General features: G+C 44.5%; 6 protein-coding genes across 6 annotated transcripts; 4 read left to right on the top strand and 2 right to left on the bottom strand.

Moving 5' to 3' along the window:
- Positions 1-17: 17 nt before the first annotated feature.
- Positions 18-3,378, top strand: BYT42DRAFT_616633 (uncharacterized protein; the record flags this gene model as incomplete). Its single annotated transcript, XM_051572094.1, has 6 exons — positions 18-29; positions 923-1,227; positions 1,360-1,525; positions 2,383-2,962; positions 3,029-3,084; positions 3,163-3,378. The coding sequence occupies 6 exons, from the start codon at positions 18-20 to the stop codon at positions 3,376-3,378; spliced, it is 1,335 nt and encodes a 444-aa protein (XP_051420548.1).
- A 1,351-nt stretch (positions 3,379-4,729) lies between these two features.
- BYT42DRAFT_616632 (kinase-like domain-containing protein) lies at positions 4,730-7,598 on the top strand (the record flags this gene model as incomplete). Its single annotated transcript, XM_051572093.1, has 6 exons — positions 4,730-5,029; positions 5,154-5,457; positions 5,545-5,577; positions 5,701-6,006; positions 6,097-7,095; positions 7,159-7,598. 6 exons carry the CDS (start codon positions 4,730-4,732, stop codon positions 7,596-7,598), a joined length of 2,382 nt encoding a protein of 793 aa, XP_051420547.1.
- Positions 7,599-8,135: 537 nt separating this feature from the next.
- BYT42DRAFT_616631 (nucleoside phosphorylase domain-containing protein) lies at positions 8,136-9,111 on the top strand (the record flags this gene model as incomplete). The annotated part of the gene is made up of 2 exons (XM_051572092.1): positions 8,136-8,237; positions 8,311-9,111. 2 exons carry the CDS (start codon positions 8,136-8,138, stop codon positions 9,109-9,111), a joined length of 903 nt encoding a protein of 300 aa, XP_051420546.1.
- A 540-nt stretch (positions 9,112-9,651) lies between these two features.
- BYT42DRAFT_580642 (uncharacterized protein) lies at positions 9,652-11,358 on the bottom strand. Its single transcript, XM_051569522.1, has 4 exons — positions 11,284-11,358; positions 11,070-11,159; positions 10,511-10,979; positions 9,652-10,411 (listed from the first exon to the last, which is right to left on the bottom strand). Exons 1-4 carry the CDS (start codon positions 11,335-11,337, stop codon positions 10,026-10,028), a joined length of 999 nt encoding a protein of 332 aa, XP_051420545.1. The 5' UTR covers positions 11,338-11,358; the 3' UTR covers positions 9,652-10,025.
- Positions 11,359-13,420: 2,062 nt separating this feature from the next.
- BYT42DRAFT_580639 (uncharacterized protein) lies at positions 13,421-15,896 on the bottom strand. Its single transcript, XM_051569521.1, has 2 exons — positions 15,496-15,896; positions 13,421-15,406 (listed from the first exon to the last, which is right to left on the bottom strand). Exons 1-2 carry the CDS (start codon positions 15,809-15,811, stop codon positions 13,638-13,640), a joined length of 2,085 nt encoding a protein of 694 aa, XP_051420544.1. The 5' UTR covers positions 15,812-15,896; the 3' UTR covers positions 13,421-13,637.
- Positions 15,897-16,318: 422 nt separating this feature from the next.
- BYT42DRAFT_616628 (uncharacterized protein) lies at positions 16,319-18,053 on the top strand (the record flags this gene model as incomplete). Its single annotated transcript, XM_051572091.1, has 7 exons — positions 16,319-16,384; positions 16,450-16,596; positions 16,681-16,770; positions 16,836-16,926; positions 17,013-17,027; positions 17,122-17,430; positions 17,494-18,053. 7 exons carry the CDS (start codon positions 16,319-16,321, stop codon positions 18,051-18,053), a joined length of 1,278 nt encoding a protein of 425 aa, XP_051420543.1.
- Positions 18,054-18,559: the final 506 nt, after the last annotated feature.

Here is an 18,559-nt window from a genome sequence, read left to right as displayed (position 1 = left end):
CATCACGTAAGGCAACGATGACCGAATGTGTAAAGAAGATCGTGGGACAGAATGATTACAGCCAGTGTCAAGAAAAAGTTGCATGATGGTTACTGAAAATATGAGCCGACCATGAAATTCATAGTTATAGACTTTAAAATCCAAGGGGAAGACAGATGCAACAGACAGGCCACATTGAGCATTCTATGACAGGACCGGGCTTTTTTCTACTTACGATGCACTTTTCGAGTGTATAGAAAACCTACAGTGATCGATTAATACAAGCCTTATTGACTATTGTCGACTGTGGTCACTTTTTTTTGAAACGAATAATTCGGACGTCTCATGAATACTATTTATTTGGACCGTACAAAGTTCGCACCCTGGAATCGAAACAGAAAATTCGCTGCACCTGAAATAGCTCGTATTATTGTTTCATGTCGATCAGAATGAGTCTCGAACACTGGTTCCTATAGGCTCATCTATTAGCTGCTCGGTGTCTTTGTTTATTTCTGCGTCAATGGGTTGAACAGGCATTGCTTTGAAAAGCATACCATCGATGACCGGTGAGTTGATAGGTATAACTTGACCCACACCGTAAATACTGTCGATGCATTATCAGCAGTTTTGTATTTTCTGAATCCCGAAAGCATTGTGCACAAAGAACCAATACCCATAGTAATAAATTTAAAAAAATCCGAAATTAAAACCTTTACATGTTTTCCAGATAAACTTTGTTATTTTCAATTATGAGAATGTCAAGTTAGTGGACTACAGTTGGTCTTACACCTAAAATCTTTGCCATAGATTTTGTGTTTTGTCGTCTACAGCTTTGAGAATTATGCTCCTTCGATCAGCATTACCCTTTACCTCTGACCCACCATTTTTTTTTTTTTTTTTTTTTTTTTTTTGGTAATTGGCGACATGCTTTGATCTTTGAAAGAGTGCAGCCGCTGCTTCTGGCTATTTGTATGGTCTTTTCGGTGATGAAGAGAACGGCAAACCGCCTGAAGTTGGCGCAGCTCAAGAAGAAATTGATGGCGCAATTAGCATACCTCACCATCCAACGGCATATCACGAAAAACCCGCGATAAACCCTGAGGAGACTTTTGCCAGTGAAGCAGGTACAGATCATGCAAGGATCGTTGATGCACGCAAAGAATATGCCAAGCATAGTTTTTCATCACAATGTGTCTATGACCTGAACAGCTCTGGCTTTGTCAACGAAGCGGTTCAATGTCGGGACAGGTACCCGGGCCCGCAAGATCCGCTGTAGGAGAGAAGGTCGATGTTATGACCAAGACGAACTGTGACAGAAGCAGTTCAATCGTGAGGCCATTTCAGCAAGAAGAGTAGAATATCTGCAGGACGTCATGGTAGATGGATCTGCCAGCGATTCATCTATGGCGAATTTATCAAGCAGATGCTGGAGCGACTGGATGAGGAATCTTCTGCATCAGTCGATATTCCTCAAATGTCACATCAAACCGAGGAAGAGCCAATATTCCCACCTATAGTTATGGAACTTATGATAGAGTACAGTTCAGTACATTAACTTTCTGGCAGCTTGCAGTTCTTCGGTAAGGTTGCGCGCTGTAGCACAAATGGGAAAGGGTGTAAAACTTATCTGAACCTCTGGGAGACCTCCTAGCTGGGTCTTGCGCTACTTCAAGGTTCGGCAACATTAGTACTTTTTGTTAACAGATTTTTGACCCGCGTGGAGTGACTCCAAACATCGTGTTCCCGGTCTCAAAACCGTTGACAAGACTAGTGAAGCAAGCGGAACATGAAGAACGGCTCATCATACTCAAGATCGATGTGTCTAATACGTCCCAAATAGGTAATGATTCAATGCCAAATAAGGGGCAAGGAATTAATCGACTTTGCTTTTCTCTCTCTCTCAGGAGTGTTCCTGCTGTGGAAGAAAGTGTCTACAAAGAGTAAAACCGTAAAATAAGGCTTCACTTTTCCACGTCCTCAAGTGTACGACTTGTATGAAGACCTAGAATGGTGACGTGAATGCATGTAAAAACAAGCGAGGGATTGCTCTTGAGGAATTCATGGGACAAGCCAGGTCTATCTGTCTCGACTCATCAAGCTGATGACATCCTGGTGATGAAGAAGACAACGAACGCAGGAAAGCCCTTTTTTTTGTAAACCACGTGGGGGTTTTGGAGGCGTCCTTTTGAGACATAATTTCATTGGCCGGCAAAGCAAACAGAATTAGGAAAATAACCCCCACGGCCTACTAAAAAAAATCTTTTCTGCTGAATGGCGGGCTCCTCGTCTTTTTTTTTTTCTGTAAAAAACCTTCAGGTTGTTCACGCTTTGGGACTACCGCTGCCACTGTGTACTCACATTAGAAAAAAAAAAGACCGAGCCATCCTGTCGTCACTAATTCAGTCTTTCCTTTTGCCACTCGACGTTTTGGAATATTCACCTGATCTTGCTGTGTCGAGCTCTTCTTCCAAAGAAGGCAGACTCAAGCGAAGAAAAACAGAGTCCTCCGAAGAGGAAGACTATTCCTCTCGTCCCACGTCACCAATCACTATACCACGGCCTTCCCAGCCAGCCCAATCACCACCATTGATGGGAAACTCGTCATCTCGTTCCACTTGTTCCACCACTCATTCCAAACCATCTCTCCCTCTTCCTTCTTCTTCCTCTTCTTCATTTTCCAAATCATTATCCGCAGCATGTTCCTCTAATTCAGTGACTCCAGCCAAACCAACCGTATCCTTATCTGCACAAGGATCGACCCCCACAAAGGATCCCTCCTCGCTGAGGATACGAAAGAGTGCGAGACTCTCGTCCAGTTCAGCTGCCCAACTTTCATCCGACCCCAGGTGTTCCTCCGCCGATCCAACAACCACGGCCGCATCGCAGACATCCCAGAGTATACCTCAGTTCAAAGATTCCGACATTACGCATGACGTTCAAAATTTCATGTTCAAGATTCAACTCGATTCCAAGGGAAGCATAGGTATGATGAAATGAGTCGCACTAAAAAAAATCAAGATAACGTTTTATTCAATTGTTATGCTTATAGCTGCTCTATGTTATCTTCCTACACGGTATAAGCGAGTGCTTGAATTCTATCATACTGTAAGTGGCAGGTCAAACGAAAAATATATGCAGGAGGACATTCGAAGATTGACGACAGAAAATACATCGGTTTAATAGGAAATTCCGGTGAACTATCGGAATATGGGAATTGGTGATTTATTAGTACAGCACGCTTTGCAATGGGCGGAATCCTCTCAAGTATTGGTATTACCCGTGTGTCCTTTTGTGTCGCGGCACTTGCAAATCCATAATCAGAGGACGCATCCGTGGTCATGTATTGTCAGCAATGAGCAGGATATCATCTCCAAACAAGAACAAAGCATTGTAGATTAGCCTTTATTGTTTTTCCTTTCTCTTTCAACTCTCCAACGTTCTACTATTTCAAGGAAACTGTACAAAAAAAATTGATGCCGAACTAAAAAAATTTATGTAATGCTTTCCTCCTGTCCTTCATCTCCATCGCCATAGGAGTTGGAAGAGAAAGGAAGAAAGTTGCCATCCTCACATGTTGGATTGACCAGCTACAGTATGGCCAACTACTGCTCAAACCATCAATACTCGACCCTTTTTTTTTTCTCTGTCGTTACAATCCGAAGTACCGAGGGAAAACCTTGGGGTGTGAAAAAAGGATGTACTATATAGTAAATATCAAAGGTTTATGACGATGGACGGATAACGTGGCAAATCAGCTGGTTCCCGCCATGCCGAGGTGTGTTCGTGGATCCGTTGTTTTCGGCATTGAATGCGGTAATAATGCAGCTTGTTTCTCCTAACGATGCAGTCTTGTTAATTGCAGATATTCACGCCGTTATCACCTGTTGTTTCATCTCTTCCTACGCTTGCAATATAAAGCATGTATTCTCCTTGGGACATTGTATTTGAATAAAGTCATTGAGAAAATCGCTTTCTGAGTCTTTTTTTTTTTTCACTTGCCAAATGGACAAATCACGTCGCCTGCTTTGTGGAAGCATTATGCGCATAATAGAGTCAGCCTTTTTTGGATGTGGGTCTCTTTGTTGTAAAAAAAAAGAGCATTTTTAATTATGAATCCTGGCACGGTTACTAGTGTCAAGCAAAATACCAATGGATAAATTAATGTGCGTGATACTGTATTCTTGGCTTCAATCAAACCTTTGCCACCTTGTAATGATTTCAAACATTGATTGGTGCGACCTGCTTGCACTATTAATGATGGTCGTACAGGAGCTTTTTATAGATTTTTTGGCGCTAAATGAACAAGTTGACTTGCAAGGGACGATTCTGTTTTTCTGGTTTATACTAGTTGATGAAGTGAAAACTTGCTAGTGGCCATGAGTAGCTGTTGTGTGATCGCCATCCAAGTAGTGCCACATCCTTTATATCATAGCAACTTCATTGAAAGTGTGTGTCAGCAGGCAATCGCAAGCCAAAGAAAGAAACAATCCCAAAAAAATTTCACGCATGAGAAAGTCATAAGACTGAGAAAACATTTGCCACTAGACAAAATGGTAGGAGCATCCCTAATATGCACAGAAGATACTGCCGGTGGGATTTCTTGGTGTTGGATTCCTAATGAAGGAAAGAACAGGTCGCACGAGCTTTTCAGAAAGGAGGTATGGTGTGTCTCTTTTTATTTTTCCCGCTCTGCTGTTGCTTTTTATATCTCTTCTCTCCATTGCTTCGGATTGCTTTTTTTTTTTCATCAATGACAGCCGCCACCATTGCACCTTCCTGTTGTCAACCGCCACTGATGCCCCCCACTAGTACCCCCCGACGGTCATCGTCCGTGAAATTGGAAGATGGACGTCGGAACCAACATATGCATACGCACGATATTGGATCCGACATGACCAACGACAAACATTTTGTTCATCGAAAGCCATCTGAACGACGTCAGGTGGTTCGTATTCAGAACTATATCATCTATCGGAAAACAATCGGAGCTGGAAGCATGGGCAAAGTCAAGTTGGCCGAATGCTTAACAGACAAAGACCCCACAAAAAAGGTACAGTAAAAAAAAAAAAAAAAAAAAAAAAAAAAAAAAAAAAAAACCAGACAACACTTCTTTGTCTTGTCTACTAACAAGGTCTCCCTTAATCTTAATTTTTTTTTCATCTAAAATGATCTAGTACGCTGTAAAAATCATGCCCAAAGTCGATCTTAGTTTGGCGGCTGCCACAGCTGAACGATGTAAAGATCCCAAAGATACCCCCAAAGAACGAGAACAGCGAACGATTCGCGAAATGGCCATCATGCATCTACTTCGCCATCCAAATATATGCCAGTTGAAAGAATGGATTACCGAAGGCAATTATTACTATATGTTTCTGGAATACGTCGACGGCGGCCAACTCCTGGATTACATTATCAGTCATGGAAAGCTACGTGAGAAACAAGCTCGCAAATTCGCACGACAAATTATAAGCGCTTTAGGTATCCATTTCCTTCTGTCATTATGAACATTCTGTTACTGTTACCCTGATCTGATACCATGGCTTCATTCTCGCCATTTTGTTTTAGATTATTGCCATCGCAATTCCATTGTTCATCGAGGTAAATGATCGGATGAAAGAAAGTCAGCTTGTAGATAATGCTATCCTCACCAAAAGCTTCCCCTCCCCCTCTCCCCCTTTTTTTTTCTTCTTTTTCTTTATTTTCCTTCATTGCGAATTCTAGATCTAAAGATTGAAAATATTCTGATTACTCGGAATGAAGAGATCAAAATTATCGACTTTGGTTTGTCAAATATTTATTCGCCTTCCAGCTTATTGAATACCTTTTGTGGATCGCTTTATTTTGCTGCGCCTGAACTATTAAAAGCCAGAAAATACACTGGTCCCGAGGTCGATGTTTGGAGTTTCGGCGTGGTATTATACGTACTGGTGTGTGGTCGGGTGCCATTCGACGATACCAGTCTTCCGGAATTGCATGCTAAAATCAAATCAGGCATTGTCGACGAGTATCCCGACCATCTAAGCAAAGGTAAGGAATTCATGGTCTTCTGCCAACCGCCAGCATAAATGAGACACATTCCCTTTTTTAATCATCGAATGATATTTCCCGTGTCACCAGAATGTATCGATCTGTTGTCCAAAGTGCTCGTCGTCGATCCAACCCAACGCGCCACTTTATCTGCCGTTCGACATCATCCGTGGATGAACAAGGGGTACGATGAACCAGTCCGCAATCATTTACCTCACCGTCAGCCCTTGGAAGATATTGATATGGATATTGTGGAAGGCATGCACGGATTTGGTTTGGGGACACCTGAAGAAATCAAACAAAGGTTGCAACACATCATCAGCTCTCCACTGTATCAGCAAGCCGCGCTGAAAGTTGATCATAATTACCGACTTCAAATGAATCAAACGTATTCCGCCAAACCCACTTGGCGTCGAAGTCTCACACGGAAAAGAGTCCCCCTTTTGGATGATCCGCAATCGTTGCCCGCCATGTATGATCCACTGATCTCCATTTATTACCTTGTCAAAGAACGACGCGAATACGATGAACGGTGTCGTTATTTGCAAAGAAATCAATCACTGTATTCCACTTCGTCCACCATTGATACCACTCAGCCCAGATCTTTAGCACGTGCCAAATCCAGCTCGCAGTTGCACCGCCGTCCTACAGACATCGCGCATGATTTTGCAGCTTCACCGGCATACAAACCGACGAGCGAGCCTTTGAAGCGGTCCACTTCCGTGCGTCTCGTCCGATCCACGAGCGAACGTACATCACGGTTGACCAAACGGATAGGGTCCATTCTTCGACGCCCTTCACTGGCTGGCGAGGATTCCCCGCTGTCAAAATCGCCCAATCTCAGCTTGGACTCATCCTCCAGGCCGGCCATCCCACCGATGCCAAGTTCCGGAAAGAAATCCATTCATCACTGGTTGAAGATTGAAACCGTCCCCAAGTCAGACGCCAAGTCGACGAGTGCATGGAATAGGCTAACCATCAGTCCAAGAGGACGGTCTTCGTTGGACGAGACACAGATTCGTCCCACCATCACCGACTTGCGCTCACCGCTGCCAGAGCTTCAGACCCGTCGTTCAGGCTCCATCAAAGGTAAGACTGAATATATATGAGATCGGTGGACGTCACTTGAAATAACCATCATACGTTTTAAAGATCGACGGTTTTTCAAGGACAATTTCTCCCAGGCCGATCACCATTTGAAGAGCTTTTTTCTTTTTGATCGTCGGCAGTTGTTCCGTAGCACCCCTCAGCAATTGATTGATGAGCTGTATGGACATTTAGAGCGCATGAATATGCAGACAGAGCAGACAGATGCGTCTACCCTGAGTTGCAAGTGGCCGTATCGGGAAGGTATTGCGTTTCTTAGGAACCAGGGCATTTTCTCCAACGATGAAGCTGTTTCCGCCGCCGAAGACATGGCGACATCCGGAATATTGCAGTTTCAGCTCATCGTTCATCAGGTACGATGGGCTGGGGGTCGTCTTGCATTAAAGATTAAAGAAGTGGAGAACGACCCACTCATGGACACCAAGCTCACGCGGTCCATCTATCGTGCTATCCTCCATCATCTGGAAAGCAAGCTACAAAAGTAGATTCATCATAGCCAAAACACCCGATCCTGCTTGCTCCGTCGCACCATCCACAAAAAAGATATCGATTCCCTTTTACTACTTTTTCATCATGCTTCCGCTAATGTAACCTACCTTGCCATTTTGCTTCACCGTTTTTTTCACTATTTTATTTCCATATATTACCCATTTATTATTTTTCTTCTGGTTTTCTTTTTATATCAACTACCTTACACATATCCAATAGCGTCCAATTTTTCAGCTCATAGTAATAAATACAATGGAGAGGCTTCAGCGATCCACCGTACAATCCACCTACCATCCGTAGGCAAAAACAAACTCTCCATTCGATTATGTTTTGACAGACATCAAGGAAAAAACCTTTTCGCCATATGCCCTGGCGCAGCAATTTGTGGAACGGTTAGGTAGCCGTCATGGCATTGGTGTTGATCTTGGTTGTGACTGCTGGTGCCGGATGGCCCCTTTCATCTCGATCATTTTTTTTAAGGTTGGCTGAAATTTTCTAACCCTCTTTTTTTCATTACAAAAAAAAAGATCAAGATGGTGCAAACCCAACATGATGTCAAAATTGCAGTGATTGGCGGCTCCGGTCTGTACAATCTCGAAAACTTGGAATTCGTCGATGAAGTGAATCCCGAAACTGTAAGATGACACTGATGTCTCAATTTGCTCGGGACTAGATGAGCTTATTATGTTGTTGTACCTTATTCTCTAGCCTTGGGGTTTCCCCAGTGACAAGATCACCATTGCCAAGTTACCGAGCGGTACCAAGATCGCTTTCTTGGCTCGCCATGGTCGTGGTCACTACTTGACTCCCACCGAGGTACCTGTCCGTGCCAATATTGCTGCCCTGAAACATTTGGGTGTGGAAGCCATTCTTGCCTTCTCAGCCGTCGGTTCGTTGCGTGAAGAGATTCCTCCTTGCGACTTTGTCTTGCCCGATCAACTCATTGACCGCACACGTGGTCTTCGTCCGTCGACCTACTTTGGTGAAGGTTTAGTGGCTCATGCCAACTTTGCCGATCCTTTCCATGCCGGTATTGCCGATATTGTGTATGAACAGCGTGATCAGTTGGATTTTGGCGCCAAGTTGCACCGTGGCAAGACCGCCGTCTGTATGGAAGGTCCTGCTTTCTCCACCCGTGCCGAATCTCACATGTACCGTTCTTGGGGTGCCGATATCATCAACATGTCTGCTTTGCCCGAAGCCAAGTTGGCCCGTGAAGCTGAAATTGCTTACCAAATGGTCTGTATGTCGACCGATTACGATTGTTGGCGCGTGGAGGAAGAATCCGTCACGGTGGAAACCGTTATGCAGAACATGGTGAACAACGGTGCCAATGCCAAGAAGTTATTGTTGGCTGTCCTTCCTCATCTTGATCAAGCTGTCCGTGCTAGCACCTTGTTGCCCGATTTGAAGGGTTCCATGAAGTTCTCTGGCATGACCGCCAAGGAAAAGAGAAACCCTGAAACCGTTCAGAAGCTCGAATACATCTTGCCCGGTTACTATTCATAAATTTTTTCATTCCCTGTTCCTCTTGTTTCTTTTTTCACTAGCATCCCTTGTATTTATGTACCCGTAAAAAAAAAACGACATAGAGAAACAACACACCCACGAATCATGCAATAACAGAGTGCGGCGGGCTGGTACCTGGTACCATAATAACTGAGATATTGTTATCGAACATTTGATGAAAAGCTTGGGTCACAAGATGCATTATTGATAATCAAGGCGTAATTTCTCAGAGACTGTGAACTTGTCCAGTAGGTTATGCAAAATTGTTTTATTTCGGGTCGCAATCATGTTGGCTCATATTATTTGCTTGTGGTGAATTGTCTGATCAAGGTTCATTCAGTGACTAGAATTAAAAGAATAGGTAGTAGGAAAAAGCTAATAAAGTGTAAAATAAGAAAATATTAGGGCAAAGACTCGCACCCTTCTAGGCCGACAAATCTGTGGTGATTCTACTTTCGGAACAGGTCAATTTCTCTGGAGGTGAAGATGGAGACATTCTCCAAATATCGCCTGTCATGGATGAATAAGGCGTGGTCCATGCGGAAAGGTTCAACGGTCGTTGAGCAAGTTGTTGTTGTTGTTGTTGTTGCTGCTGGTGCAACGAAGTGGGCGATGACGCTCTTTCCAGGATATCGTTGGCAGAAGATGTGGAAGATGATGATGATCCTCCCTCTGGCGAAGAGGAAGACGTGGACGAATACGATGCTGAATCTTTTTGTTTATCCAAATCCAGACAATGCTGAATATCTGTAATCAGGGCATAGATTTCATTGTCTTCGCTGATATCTCCTTTCAATTCAGGGTAAGGTGCTTCGTCTTGCTGTCGACCCTCTTCCGATAGCAAATACGCCGATCGTCCACTGAGATAAGAAGAAAAAGGATACGGACTGGGCTGAAAATTTTGTTGCCAATGATTAGTTGCAGCTTTTATCGTTACTCAGATGATTACTTACCATTGGGTCATTTAGACCGCAAGACGTAGGCGAGGTCGGTGAGTAAAAGCATGGTGTACCGGCAAACGTGGCGGAATTCAAACCATATGGCAATCCAGTGTTATTCGACATGAGATGGTTAAAATAATCAGTCCCATCGGAAACAGTGTGCAAGGGACTGAACACTGGTGTGGAAGGCGTCATGAGGTAGGCGATATCCGATGGACACTCCAATCGAGCCGTTTGAAGCAAAGTCAGTTTCTGTCGCTCGGTAAACGCAGGACACATCACTCCCGACCGTGCTAAACGTTCAAGCAGTGTTGACTCAATGTGAACGTAATCCTTGGCCAAATGCGTCTTGAGGGATTCTATACACATGATACGAAAATGACCATCCCACTGTCAGTCAGTGTTCCAAACAATTCGATACACACAATTCGGTAGCAAACTGTTGCCACAATTCTTACCAATAGCCAATTTTAACATTTCGTAGATGTGATCACGATGCATGGTGGTGATAAGGTCGGCTTGATGCCATGGATACTTGGTAATCACTGTGATAATATTTTCAAACGGCCGCTCGGCACATTTTCGTGAAAAATGAAGCTTGTAGTTTTTGCAGACCACCAGCAACGAATTGATCTCTTCCCGTGTCATGAAGGGTGGACAGATGCTACTACCACCACCGGCTGCAGTGGACATGCTTTTGACGACATCCGAAGCTGGTGGGATGGCATTCACACCATGGAACTGACCGCGCCATTTGGAGAAAACGACCGACAATAACTCGTCTTGCTTGCATTCTATCACGGATACAATGCGCCCTTTCAATGGTTTCTGATGGCGTGTTTCAATAGCTCGCTGAAGGTCTTCGACAGAGTTGAATTCAACATATGCATCCGATAACGTCTTGCCAGTGCTCCGATCCATCAAAATCTAAAAAGGCAAGAAACAAAAAATTTCATGCATCGCCGTTAGCTTATCGCCACTATTTCCGTTTTAAGTTTAGGCTAGGGAAAAGTTTACATGGATGGCTTGTGCGTATCTGGATGGGGAAGGGAGTCGGCAGTTTCCAAAAAAGTTTCGGACGTCATTTTGGGAGACATCCCAGGGGATCTATTAAAAAACGAGGAGACAATACCCTGTCAGTAAAATAGCATCCAAATAAAAGAGAGAGCAGTAACCACACTAAGCTAACAGTAAGCCCACCAATAAGGGCTAAGCTATTGCCTGTCTTTACATTTGTCAGTTTGGCACACGGAAAATGTGGAGGAGGAGACATGTTTTTCAACATAGGCTGGGTGTTGCAAAGGAGGGTGGGTGAATTGCTTTGCGTAGGTGAAGTCTGGGTCGCGCGTGCGGATTCCGGTGAAGCGGCATACGATGGATGACGCGATGCGGAAGGACGGACTTCAGCTGCGGCGTAGTTGGGCTGCAATTTTTTCGTTCAACATTGCATAAGCACAGTGACTCAAATAGGCAGATTAAAATAAAAGATTTACCTGCACTGTCCTTGGAGGAAGCATATGCAGCGGTAAAGGATGCGGTGCGGATGCTAAACCAGGCGGACCCATTGAATGTTGCGTGCTTGATGGCGTCGAGGGTTGTTGACCCACGGGCCGACCGAAGCAGGTTGGTGCCAAACGTGCGTCCATCGATCCACCCCAGACGGATCCGACAGATGAAGGGGGAATCGGCAACAACGGTGTGGGGTTACCATAAGGCGGCAGCATATCCGTTGAATTCAGAGAGGTTTTTGAACGAGACGGCAGTTCATTGGCCGACCAATGATTTAGAGCAGTTGGCGTGGGAGGTGGAGGAGGTGAATAAACATCGAATAAAGAGTACGGCATGGCATGATGGGTCGCCATAGTACCCAAAGGAGATGAGGGTGTCAAAGATGCAGGCGGTTGTATCGGCGACGGTTGACAATGAAGTGAGAGGAAGGGTGATTTGATGTGCAGCTGTCTGTGTCGGGTTGCACTGGCTTGATCAAAACGAGGCATCTCTGTGGCAGAATGAATATCGCTCATCAATGGCAAGCTTCCTAAAATGGAGAAAAAGATCAGTAAGCTGGTCACCTTGGATCTCTGGTTAAAGCGTAGACGATGGTAGCCACCAGATAAAAATCAATAACTTACCTATATCATGAATCATGAAGAAAGGTGAGCTTTTCTAATGGGGATAGTGTGTGAGAGAGAGCTGATACTGCTCTCTATATATGCGTAGTATTTATATTATGCTTATTATGCGGTTTTTGGCAACAAGAGAAAACCTGTAATGTTTCTTTTTTCCTTATGGTCCATCATTATTGCAGAGTGGTCAAATGAAACAAAAGCAGGGAAGAGGAGAACCCCTGACCTACCGTTTTGGGCATTATTGCTTTAATAATCATTTGGAGAAAAAGAAAAAGCATTACACTCCCAAAAAGTAGACCTTCTGAAGAAAAGTACTCCACTTTGAAAAATGGATTATCCATTTCTATAGAATCCATCCGTTGCCTTTTCCAGATCACCCAGTTTTTTCTCTGGTTGGCTTAATCGAAATGATAGATATTGAAAGTATGACAAGATGGGGGCACGCCTCTTCTTCTGTCTATTACGTGCAATTACTGTTGATATTACTATTTTCAAATCAACTTGTTACCATTGCGTTGAATGGGATGATTTCACGTCATGGAAAAGGATAGGTGTCAAATAGATTAAAAGCTAATTGTCACTATTCCCTAACAAGTGATGATTTCAATGGGTGCTTAGTTTTCGTTTGTTAAGCACTGACGTTCATTTGAAGAACCGCCTTGCCGAACTGCAGCTTTGTTTTATGATCTTTCAACCATGCATTTCCCTTTTGTTTTCTTCTTAATATGTTTTAATAGTACAAAGCCCATGGCTATCATCATTATATGTTCATATGGTTTTCTGCTCGCAAGATATCCGTATCATATTCATGCTAAATGGTATGTAGTTTTCCGCGAACAGGTTTTTTCGGTGTAGCGCGTGACGCCTTGTTCTCTTTGATACGCTTGGACCATCCATGCATTCATACCCATAAACAAAAAGAAAGCAAAAAACGTATCGATCGACCGACAGCAGCATATCATAAGATCCATTGTAGGTATGTGTCGCTTAATCAAACGTTAAGCAAGCTTAATCGCCGACATATGCCCCATCACTTCCCGCCATATTTTCTAAGATATCCTATGGAGCTGTCAATCATCGACGCGGTACTATACTTTATGGAGCATTCAAATCCATCATCACCCATTATTTTTCAAAATCATGTCGCTATTGTTACGCATGATTAATCAGAGTCAAGATTGTAATATAAATATACCGAGATGTGGTAGTAGTGATACTTTGTGATGATAGCAACTTTTTCACAGTTTGAAATCGTATTGTATATCATTTATTTTGTAAAAAGTAAGAAAAATATATGTTGACAGATTATTGGATGGCATTCTTTAATAGTGGAAGAGGTGTAAAGATGAGAACGAAAATCAGATGAAATAAAGAGTAAGAAACAAAAGGGGCTGGTGGGAGGTGGTGTGATGGAAAAGACCCGACAGAGAGAAAGGGCGGACGATGGGGTGAATTTTTACATGATGCGACAATCTCCGTCTTTACTGTGGGCTTTGCCATGACTGCCGCGCACCGCTTTTTTCCGTAATCCAGGATTGCCCGTACCGAATTTCTTGAGTTCGGCCAAACGCTGAATGGCCCTCTTGTTTCGTTGAGCCGCCGCTCGCATGTACCACTGCTTGGCTTCGTCTATATTCTGTTGAACCCCAATACCGGTTTCCGTGTAGTAGCCTACAGCATACTCGGCTTTGGCGTAACCACGATCAGCGGCTTTGCGAGCCCACAGATAAGCTTCGGAATCACTTTGCTGCAACACCCCTTCGGCACCCGTCAAATACCATCCTGATAAGGCCATCTCAGCTTCAATGTCTCCTTGTTCGGCCGCTTTCGAATACCACGCAATGGATCGACGAGAATCGATAGGACAACCGAGCAACCCGTTCTCATAAGCTAAACCGAGTTTAAACTGAGAAGGAGCGTAGCCATACTGCGCCGCTTGAGTAAATAAATCGCGCGCATAATTGGGGTCGGGAATGACCGAAGGAATGCCTTCTTTTTCGTATGCAAGACCAAGCTCGTGCAAGGCATGCGGGTGATCTTCGTCTGCTTGCTGACAGGCTCGTTTTAACCATGAGATACCCTCACGAGGTGCTTTGGGTTGACCCAAAAATCCTTTCAACAAAATCACACCCAGTTTGTACATGGCTGACGGATCTCCGAGGTTGGCGGCTTTTCGATAGAATTGCATGGCATGTGACTTATCCCGTTTGGTACCTGATCCTACTTCGTAGCAAACTGCAGCTCGGTACGTACATCGCGGGTGATTCTGCTTCGATCCTTGAATGTACAGGTTGAACGCTTTCTCGACATCCACTTGAAGTCCCATGGATCCTACGCCATAGCATGTGGCCAGGAAAAACTGCGCTTCAGGATAACCGGCTTTACCGATGCCACCCTGATTCGCTAATTTTTTCACGATTTTCTGCGCTTCCATCATCATGGCTTCCTTGATCTTTTGGGACCGTTGCGGATCATTGGGGTCGACACACAGTTGAGACACGGCTTCCAAAAGATATTTGGCGAGATCCAATAATTTCTGGGGATCCTTGGACGCCACTGCTTCATCACGAAATTTGGACAAATTTTGTTTCGTTGCGGGAGGAAACTGGGGTTTGGAAGGAGACTTTTTCCCTGCAGTGGCTGCTGCAAGGAGCGAACTGTCTGGCAAGTACGAATGATCGGAAGGCAAAACGGAGCCATAAACTGACCGAGCCCGCCATCGGGGATCCAGTGGCGGAGGTGATGTCAATGACAAATTCACCGCCGAACTTGATCTGTGAGACACAGAGCCGTGTGAAGTCAGATTTGGAGTTGGCATCATGGACCGTCGTACGGTGCTGTTTCTGTAGACGGGTGAAGTCAACAATTGCGGCTGTTGATACTGAGAAATAATGTGAGGAGGCATATGAGGAGGAGCTTCCGGAGGCGATTGTTTCATTAAAGCAGCAAGTTGAGGATTCGGGTATCCTCCAAGAGTGGAAACGGATCCATCAGGAGGGGTCGAAGCCGCCATGGATGAAGTCGACGCATTGGAGTTCTCGTCGGTAGCAGGATGAGAAGCCGTCGTGGTGGATGTGTTGATACTCGCTGTCGAGGAAGTATTCATTGAAACTGGGGACGAGTGACTCTCGCGGTGATGATGGGTGGTGGTAGTGATGGTTGGTTTGGAAGAGACGGGAGAGGAGGAGGAGGGAACTTTGTCTTTGGCAGGAGGAGTAGGAAGATCTAATAACAAATGACAAATTGGAAATTTCCGTCACCGTTAGAAAAAAAAACCAAGTAAATAATCATCGTGATGACATTCAAGCGATTACCTTTGGGTGGTTGACCGGGAGTTTGGTCCGTTTCTTTTTCAATATCGGATGATGACTGACTCGACGCAATATTGGATGGTGATGACGACGAATTTATATCCGACGACGTCAATGATGGACCATCTGACGCACTGAGCCGAGAATTTGTATCCTTTGATAGTAACTGACTTGGCAGCGACAGGCAGGAATCACTGATATGAAAATCGTCAAAGGAAATATCCAGTCGAGGTAGTTCCAAACGAGTCCCAGTCAATGGTGATGACTCGGATGGCGGAAGCTTTGACGACCCTTCAGTGACAACAGCGGTGGTGGTCATGATGTCACTAGCGTGGTCGATCTCCAACGTAAGCAAAAGGGTGAAGGGAAGAAAGAAAAAGTGAAGTATAGAAAAATAAAAAGAAAAAAAAAGATAAAAATAAATGGGTAAAAATAAAAAAAAACATTAAAAATAACGATGATGCTGGAAAACTCTATTTTTTTTTTTTTTTTTTTTTTTGGAAAAACGTGGGCAAATATTCCCGAAGATAACTCGATCGATAATATGGGTTTCACTGCGGGCTGCTATTACAAATGGCTACGTTCATTGCATAGGCACATTGACTCTTGTCGTTGATCCCGCTCCACAGTTCATCTGTGGAATAACACACTCATCTTTCAGTATCGGTGTTTCCATGACATCAAAGAAAAAATCGGATGTCACCATGCCGTTCTTTGAACCGCCGCACGTGCTGCGTAGCCACATCAACGTAGAGTAAGAAAAAATTAAGGCTAGTTGCTCAGCAACGTATTATTGCTTGGCCCCCATCTCCTGTGTTTTTCTGTCATGCCATCGGTCACTTTACCATCAGCAACCGATAAAGACATTGTTCGAAATGCTTTACCCACTTCGGTAAAATCTTCACACCGTTCACAAGAGTGAATACCACAAAAAAAAAGATTAACAAGAAGGTACAGAAAATCTTGACGGCGGCCGTAGCTCGTCTTTACGTGGCATATCCTCAACCAGATGAATGGACCTACTCCAATATTTGGGGTGCCGTTGCTCTTTGCAGAGACAGCCAGAAAAACAACTCTTTCTTTATTCGCATTGTCGACATCACGGTAACGGAAGCTCTTTTTTGCCCTTCATCTCGCGCGGGGTAGCTGTTCTTATATACATTCTTTTTACTTTTTAATTCATACTAGTATCGAAGCGGGGTGATCTGGGAGCAAGAGTTATATGAAGGATTCGAATACGTCAATGATAAACCTTTTTTCCATACGTTTGAAACCGATGTAAGCTGCCGATGATATTTTTGGTTCCTGACTCTCTGTCATTGAATTTAATTATATCATGCCAGGAATATCTTGCGGGTTTACTTTTTGTGGATCTAAGCGAAGCTGATAATTTTTACAAAAAAATCACCCACCTCGGACCCATTCAACGTCCAGGTAATGCCAAAAAAAAGTGTCCTCGCTGGCATTATCAATGGCAATTCTCATAATAACCTGCTTTTTCAATTGGTTATTGATGATAGACCGTCGTCTTATCGGTGAGTTGATTGTTTATATGTTGGTAAGTAGAATTAAGTGACTATAAATAACTCTCTCACGCATCATGCTAAAGTGAGACCATATCTTTTTTAGATGAATCCGGTTTTCCGGTGCCCGTTTTTCTCAACAACAGTGATACTTTAGATCAATTAGGGTCCCAGCAATGGCACGATGTACTGGCGCAGCTTAAAGAATTAGGCATTACGGAAGAGGAAATCTATCAGAATCAAGGTTTATTAGAAGAGTTTTTGAAGCAATACAAGGAATCACCGGCATCGACGAGACAAACCGTTCCGCCACCCCCACCTCGACCTCGACCAAAGGCGCCATCCACTTTATCATCCACGCGTAATACCACCCGAAGGGTACCTCCGCCACCTCCACCGCCGCCAGCTTCAGGAAGTAAGCGAATACTACAATGCGTGCAAAACAGAACGGCTGTTTTCCTAACATTTAATGCATTAGCACGACGTGCACCGCCCCCTCCACCGCCGCCAAGAAAAAAGGCCTCAGCCAGCCCACGTCCTTCCTATCCGACCGCTCCATCCCATGCCACTATTACACCATCGGCAATGGCTCCACCACCACCTCCTCCCCCACCCCCACCGCCAGCGTCAGCACCAGCGCCATCATCTCACGATAGTATGCAAGCTTCAGCAGCAGCAGTACCTCCTCCTCCCCCACCTCCGCCAGCACCTCCAGCACCAATGGCTCCACCACCTCCTCCACCAGCTTCTCCAGGATCTCCCATGCCTGTGGGCGCCGTTCCAAAGAGTGGCGATGGTCGTGCAAATTTGATGGCGTCTATTCGTGCCACCGGTGGCTTTGGTAATCTTAAAAAGGGTGGTACATTACGTAAAGTGGACACAGAGAAAGCCCCCTCGGGTCATACGCCGGCCTCTTCTCCCGAGACAGCCAAAACGGGCACACCTGATCTTGCCTCCAGCCTCGCCGCAGCATTGCAACAGCGAAAAACAGCCATGCAGAGTGACGATGAGCATGAAAGTGATGATGAATGGGAATAAAAAGGATACATATCTGCATAATTCGTACAAATTCATTGGTGAAAATATGAAAATCCTCTATAACACACAGTTAGATGTGGCCATCTGTCTAGGTATATTGTCCCATTGACTGGTATATTTCAGCTGGTTGCGAGTTTTCTCGTGCATCGTCAGAAGCACAAGCTGGTCGTCGTGAAATCATCGGCTGTCGCCCCTGGTTCTGCGGATCTGTCTCTTTCTTTGCTACTGGTTAGCCTGCCCATCTTCAGTAACAGAATCATATTTTGGTCCCTGTGTTTCCAGGCTTCAGATGTGGTCTCCATGTCAACGTCTGGATCGGCGTCCTTTTCAGTAGGAGCATTTGCTGCATGACATCTAGCCAACATTCTGAGAGACATAAAATGGCTTAGTGTGCATAACTCGGGATGCGATAAATAAATGGACGTTGAAAGAGTCTCTGTTCCTAAAAGCGCAGCATGAAATAGACTTTTCAGTGGATGCCCCTTTTTTTCCCTGGAAGAAAAAAA

Source organism: Radiomyces spectabilis (genome assembly GCF_025331425.1).
Source record: "Radiomyces spectabilis strain NRRL 2753 chromosome Unknown BYT42scaffold_11, whole genome shotgun sequence".
Lineage (NCBI taxonomy): Eukaryota > Fungi > Mucoromycota > Mucoromycetes > Mucorales > Radiomycetaceae > Radiomyces > Radiomyces spectabilis.
This window is presented reverse-complemented; position numbering and strand designations above follow the sequence as displayed.